Source organism: Girardinichthys multiradiatus, chromosome 4, assembly GCF_021462225.1.
Source record: "Girardinichthys multiradiatus isolate DD_20200921_A chromosome 4, DD_fGirMul_XY1, whole genome shotgun sequence".
Lineage (NCBI taxonomy): Eukaryota > Metazoa > Chordata > Actinopteri > Cyprinodontiformes > Goodeidae > Girardinichthys > Girardinichthys multiradiatus.
The window spans coordinates 38,922,139-38,940,946 of record NC_061797.1 but is presented as its reverse complement, the minus strand read 5'-3'; the positions used below and the strand labels follow the sequence as shown (position 1 = coordinate 38,940,946).

The 18,808-nt window shown below is 37.0% G+C and overlaps 1 protein-coding gene across 4 annotated transcripts in view; it reads right to left on the bottom strand.

Moving 5' to 3' along the window:
- adcy7 (adenylate cyclase 7) overlaps positions 1–18,808 on the bottom strand; it is a 102,362-nt gene that overhangs the window by 43,493 nt on the left and 40,061 nt on the right. For all 4 annotated transcript variants that reach the window (XM_047363457.1, XM_047363459.1, XM_047363458.1 and 1 more), the window contains exons 2-6: positions 9,926–10,375; positions 9,631–9,807; positions 4,293–4,490; positions 3,958–4,119; positions 2,230–2,379 (exon numbers count right to left, since the gene is read on the bottom strand). In XM_047363457.1, coding sequence (XP_047219413.1) covers positions 2,230–2,379; positions 3,958–4,119; positions 4,293–4,490; positions 9,631–9,795 — 675 coding nt within the window. In that variant the 5' untranslated portion in view covers positions 9,796–9,807; positions 9,926–10,375. The remainder of the gene's footprint in view (positions 1–2,229; positions 2,380–3,957; positions 4,120–4,292; positions 4,491–9,630; positions 9,808–9,925; positions 10,376–18,808) is intronic.

Here is an 18,808-nt window from a genome sequence, read left to right as displayed (position 1 = left end):
CATGGAAAAAACTAGGGAAACGGTTATCAGTTCTGATGATAGCCATGGCAAAATTTAGTATTAATATTTAGTGTTACTAATGAAAAATGAAATTACCATTACAAACTATATTTTAAAAACAAATGTTTTTTATGTCATCTAACAGCCCCTCAGACAGTGCACTGCAGACACAAGCAGTGGGCAGGAAAAGTAAAAGCAACATCAAAGAACACTAAGTCTTCAACGCGTATTTTGAAGATTTTTCTCAAGATGCAAGAAAACAACATAAGTAGCAACCAAGCAACTGATGCAGAGATGATCTTTTATCCAGATATAAAGTCTTCAGAATGCTCTGGTTTGACTGATTACCTGCTTCTAGCACTACTAGCCTTGAAGCCAAGAATCTGATTATACTAGACACAACAGCCAATACAATAATATCAGACATGTCAATTTTATATGGTCATCAACACAACATTTCTACTGAACCACAGCTTTCTTCAAGCATTCACAAAAACAGCCTTAGGTATAGAAACTGTGCTCTGAATTTTAAGTAATACATTTTACAGCTAGTTTAAAATATGATACAGTGTCCTCTCTGCTCAGGAAAACACAGCAGTTTGAAAGCATGGCACTTTGTGTGTCCAGGCTGCAGTATGACTGTAATTTATTATAGTGCAGTTGTCAAATTTGTTCACTATTTAAAAACACCACATACTACCTTAATGTTGGGTGCCACATTGATGATGTAGTGTAGACAAAATTGAGGCAATTACATATTAGTTCATCTGATATGCAGCAGTTGGTTTCCAACAGGGATCGTTTACACAAATCTCTCTTGTCACGGGTCTAAGTTTATTTCAGTGGAATATTATAACTGCCTGCCATGTAGAAATTTTTACATTGTTTTTATTAATGTATTTTCCTTTTTTACATTTATTCAACCTGTAGACCCCCTTGAGAATAAATCTCAAGGGGGTTTTAGTTAAAAACAGATGTAATACAGAAGATAGTCTGTGCGTGTTAGTGAGAGAGTCAGTATGTAACTTAATGTAGAGTTATTAATGGTGATTATTTAAAATAATTCTATTTTATGTATATCTAGAATTTATTCATATAATTTTGGTGCATTATCGATTATTGCAAATGGCTCCACTCTTAGTGCAATAACCCCTGCATGGGATATTTTTTGCCACTGTGACCTTACACTGCACATTCAAATTTAACACCATACTTTTGTCAGAAAAACTAAGGAGCTGAAGGGGGAACTACATAAAAAGACTGCCCCCCACTTTTCCAACAGGTTGGCACAACAACAAGACTCTGCAATATGTGCTAAAAGTGACCAAGAGGGTCAATGGGTTTTAGTTTCTTCTTTGATAAATTTTCTAGCTAGAGATGCAAGAAGAAAGCTCTCAGAAATGCATTAGATTACTCCAACACTTCCTATTTGTTGTTTAAACTCCTGCGGTCTGAATACATCGCACTAATGCATCATGAAAACCAGATCATTTAATCCACAAGCAATTAGCCTGCCAGATGCCTAGTAATACTTAAATGAACATAGAGAATATAGCATGATAATATAATTTATTTTTGTTATAATTGTCAAAAGTACAGTTTTAAGATTTAAATGTTGACTGATCCTTTCTGTGCTGCTGTGTTAACCTCCAGCTTTCCTAGCAGTGTATTATGTTTATGTACAACACAGACCAAATTCGCAGCAAGTAACAAAATGAGGATTGTTTTAAAAGGCCTTTCTCTGAAGTCAAAGGAAGTCTGCACAGATGCATCCAATTTAAGACATCACAGGACAATGTAATTTGAGAGGGATTTGATAGTGGCAATGAAACCCATACAAAGAAAACATGAGGACCGACACAGGCTTTTCCTTAGAAAGGAAGAAATATCACTGGGATGACAATTACTGAAGAGCTATTTTCATAATTTCCCTACAGTGCTTGTTTTGTTTCAGTTAGATTTTTGTAATATGCAAAAGGTGGTGAAGGCTTTACCATTTAAAGACAGTGCTGTAGTGATGTGACCCAGTACACCTCTTTGGAAAAAAAAGCACAGTTAGATGTTGAATAATTGTTGCTTACATAAGCAAAACTTCCAAGGGCTTTGGAAACATTACACAGGTATTCTCATGTAATGCCGCCGACTTCCTGGACAAAAGTAGCTATTCAGCCGAGTCTTCAAAATAACATAATGGGCTCTTTACAGGTCAAGCTTTTTGTTTTTACTTGCCTGTTGTCTCTTTTCGATCTCAAGCTTTACCCGCATGCTAAGGCACCTCAGAGTGTCTTGGAAGGTCTGCCTTAGCGTTTTCTCCATCAGAATCTTATGAAAGGCTCCGACTCCACAGCCACACAAAAACACCACTGCATTGGACAGGAACTATACAAAGAGACAAGGTAGCACATGGTAAAACCATAACTGAAACAGCTTTAGTACACACAAAACCATGCCTCATTAGTTTTTAAATCTGCCCTTTATGACGTCTTTAACAAAATGCTGCACATCTATATTTGCAGGTCCATCTCAGTGAATCAGAATATCATTGAATAGGTAATTTATATCAGTAAATCGATTCAGAAAGTGAGATTCATATGTTATAAAGATTAATTTAACAAGGAGTGATACATTTCAACAATTATTTTAGTTAATTTTGATGAATACAAATTATGTCCAATAAAAAACACAAAATTCAGTCTCTCAGATCATTTGAATATTACATAAGACATAAAAAGAGACAGTAAAGAGTCACTGACAACCTCTACAAGGAGGGTAGACCACAAAACATCATTGCTGGGAGAAGCTGGTTGTTCACAGACTGCTTTATCTAAGCATATTCATGGAAAGGTGTGGAAAAGGAAAAAGTGTGATAAAAAGAAGTGCACAATCACCAGGGATAAATGATAAATACAGCGTTGATAGAACTTTTGAAGCAATGACTATTGTACCCTTGTGTTTGATTAACCAGCAAATTCGCCTAACCAATGGGGAGAAACTATGGAGGACTGTCCAAAAGAAGATGATAGACATCAGACCTGATAATGCAGCTGAGCTGAAGGATGCAATTAAAGTAACCAGGGCTTCCTTTACACCACAGCAATACCTGATTTCATCCATGAAGTTATTAGTGCAAAAGAACCACTAAACGTAAAGTATTAAGAGCACATACTGAACAGTATATTGAGATACGTTTTAGGAGGCTGACATTTTTGTATCTAAAATATTTTTGTCTTATTATATGTAATATTTAAATTTCCTGACCAGCTGAGTTTTGGTTTTCCATTCCAGAAATAAACAGTTGAAATTTATCAGCCTGAATATGACTTTGTCTTTTTTTAATTAAACTACTAAAATAAGTTTTTTTTTGTTTTTTTTTTACAATATTCCAAATTACTGAAATGCACCTGTGTAAATCAGAGCAGAATGTCAGCATTACAAATCTCCATGACTTCTTCTTTATATGGGATTTTGTCAGTCCGTTATTTTCTACTGCTTATTCCATAGTGGGTCGCGGCGAAGCTGGTGCCCATCTCCAGCAGTCTATGGGAGGGAGGCGGGTACACCCTGGACAGGTCGCCAGTCTATTGCAGGGCAACACACAAACAACCAAGCACACACTCATTCACTCACCTAAGGGCAATTTAGAGTGACCAATTAATCTAACAGGCATGTTTTTGGACTGTGGGAGGAAGCTGGAGTACCGGGTGAGAAAACACACATGCAACACGGGGAGAACAGCAAACTCCATGCAGAAAGACGCCCGGCCGGGAGTTGAACCCAGGACCTTCTTGCTGCAAGGCAACAGTGCTACCAACTGTGCCACCGTGTAGCCCTATATGGAATTTTGGTCTTATGAATATTAAATTGCCTTTTCAACAATTAATAATCCCCGACAGATGTGTTAGCTGTGCATGGGGATCTAAAAAGTTAGCAGCACATCTCTTGTTTAGTTGTTTTTACCTGATTAGCAAGATTATCTGGTAGGTTACTGTCAGTTGCTAAGCGCAGTGAGAGGGCCATAAGGTGAGACACGGAAGTGATGACACTTAGCACCACAGCATGCCACAGCTGGAATGGCAGCATGGTATACACTGTGAAGATGATAAAGAGGAAGAAAGGCACCTGAAAACAAGAAGAAAAGAAATCTCAGGTCTTTCAAATATTATAATATATATAATATTATACCTTAAACATCAGAAAATGTCTATTTCAGGTTGATCACATTTGCTGGAATTCTAGCTGCTGAGGACAATTCAAACTGTAGTCCCTCCGAACCCTGCTGAAATGTGACGTACCTGGTCCCAAGGAAAGATGATAGGTCCACTGAAGATGAAGGTGTAACCCAGGGATAGATGTGTGACCCAGATAACCAGGCCCAGCAAAAACCTCCATTGTTGTGAAATAATCTCAAAGCACACCAGGATAAATACAACTAGGAACACGAACAGGCTGCTGCTCACCACACTCACAAAGGCAAGATGTTCCTCTGTTTTCTATGGCAACACAGGAGAGAAAACATGAACACGTGTTACCAGATGATAATCAAATTGTTATATCATGTTTATTTCTTTAAATTTAGATCTTCAGACAGGTTTCCTGTGCTTGACTTTTCAAAAACACACATACTTGCTGCACAAGCAACCCATTTCATATCATACATATGTGCTGGCTTTAATAGTTAATCTCAGCTCCTAAAACCTAAACAAATCCCCTAACAATAGCATCTGATTTAGCTCAGATAGAATAAGGAGAAAATAATGACCAAAAGAGGGAGACTTTCATCTTGAGCAGTCAGTTGCCAATCTAAACATCAATCAAGTTTTTACTGCGTAGAAGCATGCGACTCTCGTTAAGTGATAACCTGTAGTAAAAATACTACATTCTTCCCAACTGCAGTTTAAAAACAGCGTTACCTTAATAAAAGTAATGGGTGATACACCTTTAGTTTCCACACTTTCACTTTTTTATAAAAAGATTTACCAACAGACAAATGTCTCTTTCTTATATGTGGGGTAGGCTGTACCAGCTTTCTTCAGACAGCTGACTGGCAGTATGTAGCAACAGCTACAACATGTGCTAAAGAGCTAGAAGAAAAATTTGGTATTTTTCAAGCACTTTCTTTGACTTCTAATTGAAATGACTATAAACCAAAGGAATGAAGCTATTGTGTGGGACTGAAAACAAGAGAACAAGGGAGTGTGCCACAAAGACTGCAGCAAGTATTATGGGAAATTTTTATGGTTTTCAAACTGTAACTTTTTAAGCCTTCAGTATACCTTCAATAGGTATATAACCAGACCAAATTAAACTGGCTATTTGCTTTAGTTGTAATATGTTTCGAAAAGACATTCATAAAAGACTACAAAAACACAGCTGGATGTTGTATAGATGTACAATGCCTTATCGAAGTATTCATACCCACCTGGAAGCTAAGGTGGAAGTTGGAGTGCAAACAAGAGAGAAACCAAGGGGTTAAAAAAGCGCTGTGCAGTGAGACAAATGCAGATAGTCAGTGTTAATAGATCTCTGAGCAGAGAAGGCCATCCCTGCATTGTATGTTGAGCCTGCTGGTTACCATGGCAGCACTGGAAAAGGACATTTCTTAACTAAACCCCTTCAGCACTCAGTGTCTTGATGAAAACCTTTTTTGGTAGAGAAAATGAATTTGTTTTCTTTCCAGGAAAATGAAGGAAAATCACAGGAATACGTACAGTTCTGTTGTTCAACACTTAAAAAAATAAAAAAATAAAAAGCAGAATAAAAAGATTCTAATTACTACAATTTTTCCTTCAACATTCCTGTTTCATATGTTATTTTTAGGGTAACCAGTCATCAGGGATATTTTATAGTCAATTGTACAAACACATAGCATCAAAAACAGGAATAAAAGCGGCAGTGGTGAATAATAAAAATAGTAGTTAAAACCAGAACTTAATCAAGACTCAAAATGCACCGACTGATTAATTTTTCTTCTGAATAAAGCTCTGCCAGTGCATATCCATGACCAATACCAGGTTGTGGCCATTGACTTTCTACCACTGGTTGCCTCTCTTTTGTATTCAGTTTTTACGAGCTCCATTCCAACATTTCTTTCCCAACATCTCTCTTTTCTTAGCAACAAATACACTGACTAACTCATGTGATCACAAGACAGACATTTAAGATGAAAGAAAAAGAATCCAAAAACACATGGCTGCTGAAAAACAGAACGAAAGCTGACATAATAATTGTCAGGGGATGGATCAAAAACCAAGTAAGTCGTCTGTGAGTGAATGAATATATGCTGCCTGAGATCTTTAAAGGATGAAAAAGGCAATAAAGTAGAGGGACAGAAAACTCGGATGGTGTTCGTGCATCAGCAGGAGAGAAAATCACAGCATATTTTTGTGCACGTGTAGAGTGTAAACATGAGGAATGGAGCTATTGTGTGGGACTGAAACAAGAGAACAAGGGAGTGTGCCACAAAGACTGCAGCAAGACAATACTAGGAAGGTTAGGTTCATTTTTCCAATACGGGAAAGTAATATCATCTATGCTGACAGAAGATGTCTGTTTAGTATGATGGGCTGGACTCACTGAACTTCTACTTGCTTCATGCCAAAATCAACAGCGTGTTCATGATCAGCAGAACCCAGGATCAGATTGCCATCTTTACACACTGACAACAACTGTGTTTTAGTTTTCAGTTCATGTAGTTTTGTGATTCTGATTTTGATTGCTGGCTCAAGTAGAGCATCATCTGCAAAGGCAGAATCATTTAAGTATGATATTGTTTTTTTTAAAATCTTTTTCTACTTCTAAGTTGCCCACTTCTACAGGCTCATATATGTCTGTTTCAGTGCTGTCCTCCCTTACTTTCAGTTACCTAATAGTTCTATCATTCACATCACTCACCCACTACACAGCCACAGTAGTGAGGGAAAGCTATAGTGTATTTTTAAGCATCTCTGCAGATAAAAGAAGTTCGTTTTATTTATTAAAACAGAGATGAAATAAATAGTGTCCCTTTAACTTTTCTACATTTTATTACATTACAACTACAATATTTAATGTATTTTATGGAGATTTTACAGTATTTGGTAAAATAACACAAGATGTCAAGGTAAAGGAAAAGAGTATATAGTTTTCTCAAACATTTTTCCAAATAAAATCATAAAACCATGGATTGCATTTCTATTTATCTCCTCATAGTCAATACTTTGTCGTTCCCATCCATTTGACCACCTTCCCTGCTGTATACCCACACCATGATGCTGCCACTACAATGCTTCACTCAAGGGTTGTTGTACACAGGGCGATGTGCAGTATCAGTACTACACACAGTATTTTGCAGGTAAGCCATAAAAACTAAATCTACACAAAATACATTTCTTAAGCAGGTTTGCTGCATTCCAATGATGACTTGTGGTAGACTGCAAACTTAAGGTTTTCTTTCAATGATTGATTTTTTCTTGCCACTTTTCAAAAGAGGTAAGATTTGTGCATGACTAAAACCTGTCCTGTCAACATATTATCCTGCCAGAGCTGTTGATCTCTGGAGCTCCTTCAGAGCTACTATGGGACCTAAAACGTACAAAATCAGCCAGGTCCTGAACCACCTTTGCAGGCTCTTGAAGGGGTCTCTGGGGGGACTGCGTTAAGCAAGAATGCAGTGTGCTCCCTATTATGTGTAATAAGGCTTAAAAGTGTTTTAAGCTTGCAGAAAACCTCTGGAAGTGGAATACAGTGTAGCCTAATAGATTAAAATAATACTTGCTGCACAAAACAGAAAAAACATCAATAAAAACCTGGTAACTAGATACTCTTATTTACTAGCTTTGGAGTACCAGTTCTGTAATTGGTTTTAAAATGTATACTCTAATGTGCTTTGGTATAATTAATGTTTTCAGTGCAATATGCAATTGTATGTGCTGCTGTGTGTATGCTTCAGGCTGTTTGCCTTTCATATTTAAAAATAGTCCACTTACTGGGAAATGCAAATAGCAGAACAAGACTGAACCTGAAACTTTTACATCATTGACCCAGAACGTACATCAACTGTTTTGTGCACAGCGTCCAAAGTTATATTGTAGGACGTGCACATTATTTAAATGATGTGACGGATTTGTCTCCAGCTGTCACCTGGTTTTGCTTTGGTTGCAGCTAACGCTAAGTTAAGCTTTAGTCGGATGTTTGCGGTCTTCATAATAGTTGGGTTTTTCTGTTTAAATTGTTACTAGCTTGTCAGATTTATTTGACTTGCAGCATCCTTGCAGGTGATGGTCTGCTTACACTTAACAAAGCTACCAAAATAATAACAATGAGATTTTGTGGCTAAAGCAGTCTGATGACTGTTTGTGCTTAGTCAAAAGGATCAACACAATAAATGAACTGACATGCGTCAAACAGGCACTCTAACTTTCAAATGTCGTATTTTAAAGCTCACTAAGGGAGCTTACAGGATCCCCTCTGGTCTTATCAGCACAACAGTCTCAAAGCTGGGTGGGTTGTGCGTTTGTGCTTCAAAATAACCAATGCCTATTTGTTCATTTAAGAAATTAAAATACTGAAAAAGGTTGTGGGTAAAAAATGTGTTGACTTGACTATGTAAGACATGGTATTGTGCAAAAATAAAATGGACAAAATAGAGCTTCAGTAAAAAAAGTTAGGGGATGCTATTTTTATCCAACCATTATGGCTGTTCATCAATAAACACCCACCCATCCATTGTCTTTACTCTGTGTGTGGGTGTGGGGTGACGGGGAGCTGGTGGCTATGTCCAGCTGTCATTAGTCAGGGGGGGGGGGGGTACACTCTGGACAGGTCACCAGTTCATCACAAGGCAACACAGAGACACACAGGACAAATGACCATGTATACACATTCATACCTAACGGCAATTTAGAATAACCAGTAACAGTCATGTACCTTGAGAGAACCCACAAATGTACAAAAAGAACATGCAGACAAATTATGAAGAAAGTTCAAAAAGACTGCAGGCCAGGATTTGTGGCCAGGACCTTTTTGCTAAAAGGCAATAGAGATAACAACAGCTATCACTGGACCAACCTGCAGCCCGTATTATTAAACAACCTTTCCAAATTGTCTCAACATGGTTTTTATATGCTTAAAAACAGAATGAACTACCTTTTGTAACAGGTTAAAAATGGGATAGTGTATATAGAAAATGCTTCATATTCCACTATATCATTTACTGAAAAAAATCAAGCCAGCAATTTCTCCAGTTTAAGTTAAGGGTGCACACCCAGATTTCTAAATTTCTGGTCAAGGCTCTGTGTATCTATATCTATATCTACAGTTGTATCCTGACACAAGGTTAACAGTAAAAAATATGTCAATTTTTACATTAGAATTTTACCACTTATCAAATCTGGTGATTTAAAAAAATCTTCAGGTAAAATACTAACATTTCAAAAAATATTTCTGCAGTATTTTCGGTAATTCACAAAATCATCTGATGTCAATCATTTTTCTGCATAAGTGGCCATTGAATTCAATGAACTACATTACACACACTACAAAGACATAAGGATAGATTTTTGTTTTTTAGTTAAAATTTGTGTGATTTATATAAATCATGTAAACTCAAATATGATTCTCTCATATAATACAAATAACTAAATGAAAACTCACCAGCTTAAGGGCAAAGAAGAGGATGAGGAAAATTACACAGCAGAGTATGGAGAGACCCAGCAGCAGTGCCAGTGGCTGATACTGGCTGATGCAGGAGAATCTGCGGTACAGTGCCTCATTTTTGAGCTCCTGGTTATTCAGCAGGTACTTTCCCTTGGCTGGCATGGCTAACACTTCCTACAGAGGCAGAGTGGGTGTTAACAAGGAGGCGCAGAAAGCAGAAGTGTGTCTCCACAACTTCCTTTGAATAAGCACAAGAGTTTCTTTAAAAAGGAAGCAAAAAGAATTCACAAACCTTTATTTAGTAAGAGCGTGTTGCTAGCTCATGTCAATCAAGTAAAACGCAAGTCTTTCCTTTGTCGATGCATCCTGGTTGTTTTTGTTGCCTGTCACAGCTTTATTGTAGCTTCCTCCAACAGTTGTTCCTTTCGTTTCTATCTCTCTATGTCACTCTTACCTGTTGCTAGTCTTTTTTGTGTCTTTTATCCTCTATCTGGTGTTGGCAAGCACACCCGCCTCATCCTTTGCCAACTATTGTGCGTTGCTCTAGTCAGTGGGTTTGAGTAATAAAGCCCGGGGCTTGGAGACACAAAAGAGAGGAGGGAAGATTAAGTGAGAGGAGGGAGGAGGGTATGAAAGAAGAAAAAGGAAGAAAGCAGGAGCTGATGAAAGGTCAACAGAGATCCGACACGGATTAAGGATGTAACGGAGCAGATAGGTCTGCAGCTCTAGTCCTTACAGGCACCTGGAAGTAGAAGGCAAAAAAAGAAACAATATTTTCAAAACTGCTTAAATTGTTTTAAACTTGACACTTGACAGTTATACTTATATATATATATATATATATATATATATATATATATCAATATGTATATCAACTCATAACAGTTTGGTTTGAGAACCATCCACAGTTCAAAAACAGCCCCAGTCAGTTGTTCGTGATCTAAAATTAGCCTTGACAGTTAAGCGTTCAGTTCTTCTGCAGCTTCCTGAACATTATTTGGGTTTAAATGGTTCTGGCTTCATTTTTTACTGAAGTGTTTTAGTTTCAGTTGGTGATTTTGAATCGGAAACAAATCCACATTGGTCATGGAGTTCCACAAGGAACAATTCTTAGTCCTCTTCTGATCAACTTATAATTGCAACCATTTGAGTTTGTTATTAGACAGAACAGCACACCTATTTGCTGATAATAGTAAAATTTTGTTTCTGCCAACATTAACCTTGTAAATAACTCATGTCAAACACTGGTTGTCAAGGAACTTCTTAAAGTTGAATGAAGACATAAGTGAGGGTATTCCTTTAAGTCCCAATAACCTGGAACATCTTATCTTCTGATGAATCCACTGCTTCAACCTTATATGTATGTCAAAAACTAAAATTAGATTAAATCATTTTTGCTGGATTATCAAAACAGTTGCTCAAAAAATGCTTAATACAAGACACTAGGCCATTAGCTAAACTCAAAAGCATGAATCCCATGTGAATATCTCTCCATTGGCTTCCATTTAAACAAAGCATTGATTAAAAAATACTTCTTAATGTTTTAAACTTTAAAAACGTTTACTAAATACAATCCAGACAAAACCTAAATGTCTTCAATTTAAGATATTTACTTCATACATGAAAATGGCTCTATAAATAGAGTTAATGTAATAACATGAGCAATTACAGATTCACAAATGTAAATGTAAATTACCCAAGTTAAGACTTTTGAATGAACACTCTTTCTTTAAATAAACTCAGGTAAAAAAAATAATAAATCCAAACTGATTTAAAAATGATCATTGTTTTCATGTTTTAACATGCCACAAACTGCATGTGGGGACTGTATGTGACTCAAGAGGACGGCTGTGAGAGTGAAATACAAACATCCGGACTGCTCAGTAAAGGAAAAAGCTTATTCATACCTAAACTACGCCACTGCAAGAATAAAGCAAGCCCTTATCACTGTTTGCGGAAGGGTTTTAGCTCATCCCTACCACAACGCTCAGCAGACACAGTCATGACTTCACCGACAAAAAGACCAGCTGCTTTGGAGACATTTACCTTGTCAGTTGTGGAGTTACCTCTTAAACAGACACTCCAAATATGTTAATCTGCACAAAGCTGAACTAGCAAGATTAACAAACAAAACCACTTCTGTGGTTGCTGTGTGAATTCAGACAAACAATGTGTTTTTGCAACTCACACACTGGAAGAGCTACACCAATTTGATTATAAGCTCATAAATTTAAGTAAACGGAAATTTGAGCTGTTTCTAAACAATCTCAATGCCATGCAAAAGTATTCAGACCCCTTTAACCTTCCCACAGTTTGTGGACCACAAATGACAATGTATTTTATTAGGGGTTTTTTGACAGACAAGGAGTACATAATTGTGAAGTGGAAGAAAAAATAGTATTTACCCCTTTTCCCTCAAAATAATTTCCAGTGCAACCAATTGTCTTTAAAAGTAATTTTACAAGTAATTAAGTCAACCCGTGTGTAATTTAATCTCAGTATAAAGCCAATAGTTCAATAAATGCCTCACAGGTTTGTTAGAAAAAAATATTGAACAAATAGCATCTGGAAGACCTGGAAAGGTTGAAGTAGGGTTAGGTTATAAATCAATATACCAACTTTAAAAATCTTTGTGTTGGGACCCACAGCCATGGATTTCAACATTAAACTCCGGTACAAACTCTTCTGGAATTTTCAAAATAAATTGCATTAACCTACTTCTGGCACAACTTAGGAATTGGGGGTAACAGCGGACTTCCCATGATGCCACTGCCCGCATAAAACCCCCCAATCCTCCCACAAGACTTTCTCTTCCACGCCGGTGATCATCGGGATAGGAGGAGACAGCGCGCTAATGTCTGGTAAACAGACATAAACTCTTCAACTGGATCCAAGGGTGTCATAAGATCATGCGATCATATGCACAAGATAAGTAGAAATACATCACTGTCTGCATATCCGGTGATTTTCATTCATGAACGGGGTAATCAAGGTACAAGCATTGCTTGACTGTTCTCTCTGAGATCTGCAGAAACTAACTGTTTCCAGAGAGTTCCCAGCACGATGCCGAGTGCAGCAGTTTTCCAAGGAAGGACAACGGAGACCGCACTACGGCAGTTAACGTGCAGTGTGGTCAGCGGACACAACGGGCCACCAAGCCACTACTCCGGAGGTTAGCTGGCAACTAACCGCTTCGTTCACGGAGCTCTCTTCGAACTTCGTCGTCACCCGGACAACTCCTCAGCATGGTTCATACGAGGTTAGGTTTTGGGCAAAGAGATAGAAGTAATAGAGAAAGATTAATGATCTAAATGTTTTTCATTTTATGAAGTTTGGTTTTGTTTGTGTTGAACTCAGCTATCTTGGTGCTAGCAGAATATCTGCAGCACACGTGCTCAGTTTGTGCTGGTATTTTATAGATATGCGTTTGATTCTGGTGCTGAGCTATCAGCTTCTTTTGTTAGCTCAACTGCTAACCAGTAAGAACACGTGCTTGCTACTAAAGAGTATTTAACAGAAAGGTTGTTAGTTTTCAAGCTAGTGAATAATAGTCCCTAAACATAATTTTGGCTAAATTTGAAAACTAAGTAAACACCATTAAGCCCCATTTCTCCAGAAAAATTTGGCTCTTTTCCAAAACACTCCCTTAATAATATTTCTTTAAATATTATTTTAATAAATAAAGGCAGCTAATTAGACACCGTTGAGAAATGGTCATCCAGAAGGTTGGTTTTATTCAGCAGATCATTATTTAAAACATTTTATTAAAATAATATTTTATCTGATCTTGCATTGTGAATAGTTGTCTAAACGTTTGCTGATTATTTCCTAAGTTGGTTCCAAGACTAACTTAACTTCATTTCCAGATTCTTCAAGATAATCCTTGGTTCTCAAACATAAACATTGCATGGTAATGTTGCATCACTCTTTTGGTCATGGTTTTCAATCATCTTTTTAATCAACTTGTTTATATTGTACATAGCCCATTAGTCTTCCCTATTCTTTAATACTGCTCGGTAGTTTAGTTGGATTGTTTTAGCATAGTAAAGAGTTTGTTAATTGAAATATGTTTGACTTTGAGTTGACTTATTTTTCTTAATAAATTCTTGTATTTTAAGAAATTGTGTGAATTCATTCCATGTGTGCAGAGTTTTTGCTGTTCAATAATGTCAGAGCTCGTCAGACACCTTTCTATTTTGTCCTAATACCATCGCCTTACTGGGTTGGTATTCACAGGACAACCCTTAACAGACCGAAATATTATTTGATAAAATATTAAAATATTAATATAAAATAATATTCTCAGATTCATAATCCTAACATTTGTCATCTAAAAATAAAGAGTATGAACAACTGCAAAACTGCCAAGATACAGCGTGGAAAAGAGAGCATTAATTAACTTTGGACCAGCTCCAGAGATCAACATCTCAAGTGGGAGAATCTGTTAACATGACAACTATTTTTTGAGCACTCCACAAACATGACCTTTATTGAAGAGTAGCAAGAAAAATGCTGCTGTTAATAGATAGCTAAAAGATTTCCCACAAGACATGCTATGAACACAGTAAACATGTGGAAGAAGCTGTTGTAGATTCTCCATCATCCAGGACATGACAATCCTAAGTGCTTAAGTAGACTTTAGTTTCTTGAAGACATTTTGGCACTCACCCAAAAGGCTTCTTTAGTTCTGAACATGGATACAAGCAACAGGCTTATAAGCTGTAGTCAGAACAATCACACTAATAGGGCCATGGAAGTTACTAATGCTTTTCCTTCTTTTCTCCTTCTGTGTGAGTTGAATATTGTCCTTGAAATCCTGGATGCCTTAACATAGGCCCAGTTAGGGTATCCCCAGGTTTGAAGAGCTTTCTTGGTGTGTTTGTGTTCCTTGTCCTTCGCAGAGTTGTGATAACAGTTTATGTTCTAGTGGGTGGTGAGATTCAAAACATAGGTACTGGTCCGTGAGAGTGGGTTTTCTATTGACTTCAGTGGTGAGGATTCCATCTCTTGCAATGTGTACCAGACACTGCAAAAAGGTAGTTTGTTTTCTTTGACATCCTCCCTTGTGAACTTGTTATCTACTGAGTTGAAGAGTTTAGTAAAGGCCTCCTCCATGTAGAGCTTGTCCACAAAGGCTGAAATTAGTTTCCCACATTTTGAACAGGAAACAGAGACCGTCTCTTAATGTTTAACATAGAAGGTTTTTTTCACTCCTCTCTCAAACCAACTGTCCTCCCTTTCCAAGATGTGTCCCACAATGGGTGAAACTAGAATTTAAATTAGTTTCCCCAATTGTGGCCTATCTCCACATGGAGGAAGCAGAGCCCTGAACTCTTACAAAGGAGCAACACCTAGCCACTGGTTTAGATATGTAGATCATACCTGGGTCTAAAATCCAAGTCAAAGAAAAGATAAGGCCCTAACAATGTGATTGTTCTGACTACAACTAATTAGCCTGTTAATTCCAACCATGTTCAGAACAGAAGAAGCCTTTTAAATTAGAGATGAAACGTCTTCAAGAAACAAGAAAAGAAGTCTTGTTGACTTCTACTTAAGCACTTAGGATCCTGTGTGTGAAGTTGCTTTTGCTCAGAATAATTAAACTATTTGATTATTATTATTGATTATATTATTTTATTATAGGATTTTAAACAACATTCCCACCATCAAGGATAATCCTGAATACACCTTTGCTACACTGAAACATGGTGGTGGCAACCTCATGCTGCGGGGTTTATTTTCCTCAGGATGGAAATGGCAGCTGACCAGAGCTGATAGGAAGCTGAATGGAGCAAAATACAGAGGAATCCTAAAAGATAACCTGTTAGAGGCTGTAAAAAACAAGATTTAGACAGAAATTCAACATCCAGATGGACAATTAACCTAAACCTACAGTCAGAGCTATTATTGAATGATTAGAATCAAACCATATTCATATGTTAGAATCATCTAGACCTACATCTAATCAAGACTCTTTCGCAATAGAGTTTCTACATCCAGTCGACTGCCCTTGAGTTATTTTTGCAAAGAAGAATAGGCAATAATTTTATTGTCTGCACATGCAAAGTTGCCAGAGACATACCCTGTATTTGTTCTAGAAAGTATTGACATACGGGGGCTGAAAAAATTGGCAACAGACTTTTCATCTTTTCATTATGAAAAAAATATAAATCAAGCATTATTTTAGTTTCAATCACATACGATCCTAAATATACTTAATATGAAATATGAAAAAGTTCAAGTAGTAAGAATACTTTTGGAAGGCACCACCGTTTAAATATGTCAAGCTTTAGTGGTGACAGAGTAAAAGCTCATATCCTTAATGTTATTCTGCAGCATGAACAGCAATCCAATGATGTTAACATAGTTAAGGGCAAAAATCCTTCCTTTATGTTTTTTTTTTTTTTAGGGCACTTGCTTTGTGCTGAAAGGAGGACCTCAGTGTACAGTCTGGGAGACCATGCTGGGTAAGCTCTGTAAGAGACCACACTGTGGATATAGATTGTTATAGATTGTCCTTGCCTCTTCAAACAACTAGAGCTCTACGTCTGCAGGAGATTCTCTTAATTATGCTGAACTATCAGTGGCCATCACAGCCATAAAACAGAGACAAGAACACTAAAGCTGTTTTAAGGATTTAGAGATATTACTGAATCCAATAAAAAATCATTGTTAAAAATTCTGAGACACGTTCTAACAACATGAAATTCAGACTGCTGTCTATAGAAAGCTCATTTCCTGCTCTCGTTCTGTTTCAGTGTGTGCAGGGAAACGCACATCTTTATGTTTGTTTCCAGCATAGCAACTGTGACAGATGCTATGTGCCATAAAACTGGGTTACAAGAGAAGGAAGGACAAAAGATAGCAAGAAACAAAGGACAGAATTATGTTGGACTGTGAACCATCATTCGTGATGGTTCAGTATTTTAGTGATAAAATTCCCTGTGGCCAATGGTTTTGTTCTGTATAGACCATAGAGTAATGCAATGATGTTGCTGTGTACGGTCAGTCAGCTGGCAGAAAAAAAAGCTATAACACTTTCCAATCGCCTACAAGAAAGACTAATCAGCAGTTTGCAAGTATATTAAATACTTCAGTGTTTGCCGTCATAGTCTAAAACTATACCTATCACTCTTGCTGATTTGAAGGGGATTCAACTCACCTCAAAGTCAGTGCCCAAAGGTCAGTGTCCTCCATTTTTTAAGATGTTTTCCTGATTCAGCAAAAATGAATCAAATAAAATGGTCTTTAACAAGATCCTGCAGAACTTAATGACGTGAATCAATTGTGTTAGAGATGTGGATAACCTGGCTCTCGGGTGTTGGAAAGGAAGCTGCTAGTGATTGCAAACCTTGCATTCACCAGCAAAAGCAGTGTGGCTTTCATCCTGACTGTGAAACAGTGGACTAGATCTTTACTCTGGACCAGAAATGTGATAGCCTCGCAAATATTGCATCCATGCAGTCCTGTACAATTTTGATCTTGCACACATTTATACTGTGATGATAAAACAAAACCACTAACAACATTCAGGATGGGTTATACAATATGTTTCGGGAGAAACCTACATGTATAAGCAATTGCTTTTTGGCTTTTCTGGAATTTGTTTGTCATATTAATGTGAAATGTTCTTTTATCATTTTTGCATTGGAGTTGAAACTGATCTATAACTTTTGAGTCATGCTTGCAGTGCAGATATGTATCAAAATAAGAGAAAATATGTCGTCGTTTGAGATTTAACTTCCTGACTTGACGGGTTGTTGACTGGAAATCACCACATAGGTCATAAACTAATCTTATCCACAGATCATATCTTCGGGAAACCTACTTGCAATTCAAAACCTTTTATAGAGAGATGCAAAGACAGATCTTTTTCCACAGCAAATCACTTTGCTTTTATGTCTGTCTTTGTGCTGCATTCAACAAGCCTGGACAAAAGAGGATAAAGAGTGATACTGGTCTCAAAAAGAGAAAAAAGGGAAAGGTGATTGCCTTTCCCAGCCTGTGCTGCAAGTTCCAGGGTTAAAGGTGGTTTGGGTAAAGACATGACTAAACCAATCCAACCATTAAACACAACATTTCACCTACCAACTTTGTGGAGCACAGAGGCAACTAAAATGTCCCACCAGGCTTGTTTCTATTTTAAATCCTCAAATTAAGGTCAAGTTTTGATTAGTTTAAGAAATTAATGATTTTACAGATTTTGTTTTAGACATACTGACTGGTCTGAAAATACTTTATCACTTTATTTATTAAATAATTCAAGACACTTAACATCCATTTAGTGTATTTTTTGTTAATTGGTTGTGCGTTTTTTTATGAGCTTTCTTGAACCTTTTATTAGGTAATTTTAGTAATTTTAAGGACAATTTTGGTATTTTTTTTCTTAACCCTCTTGCAGACCCAGGCAAGACAAATCCAGTCTTGAATTTAGCCCAGTTTATTACATGCTGGCACTGGTCAGGGAGCAGCTCTCCAAGTTAGCACAACTTTATTTTTCAATTCTTAGATGTTTTTATTTTGAAAAATATTTAAATCTTTTAAATGTCAATTCAGTCTATCTCAGGGATGGGTAGTCTACGAACCTGTTCGAAGTATTTTGTTTACCACACAACTTGTTTTAAAAACAACTGGCTTGCCTGCATAGCAGCTAACAAGGTGACAGTTTTGGATTAAGAGGTTTGTGAGGAAGCAAAAGATGCTCATACTTCATAGATACAGAATCCAATAATACAGATGTCAACATTTCAACACAAAGAAAAGTAAAGCCAAAGATCAGAGCTTTTCAAAAGCACTGTATGAAACTCCTTTATATAAATTAATGAACCGGAGGTCCAACACAAACATTGCAAAGTTAAATTAGCAAATCATAATTCAACACTACACTCTACTCTCATTCCAAAAATATAAGAAACAATGTGTGTAGCTGCTAACTGTAACTTTAAGGAGAAACAAGTTACAGATAAATGTTGCCAACCAAAGTCTAAATAAATCTAGATTCCTAACTCACCACAAAATCCAATTAAGTGTAAGAAATAAGAATTTGCTCTGTTGGCACTGAGAAGGATTTACTCACCTCTGGGTGCTGAATGCTTGATCTGATAGCACTAGGTTTGTTTCCTATTATTCAACCACTCATAAAAACACACAGTCTGACTAATTCAGATACAGGTAC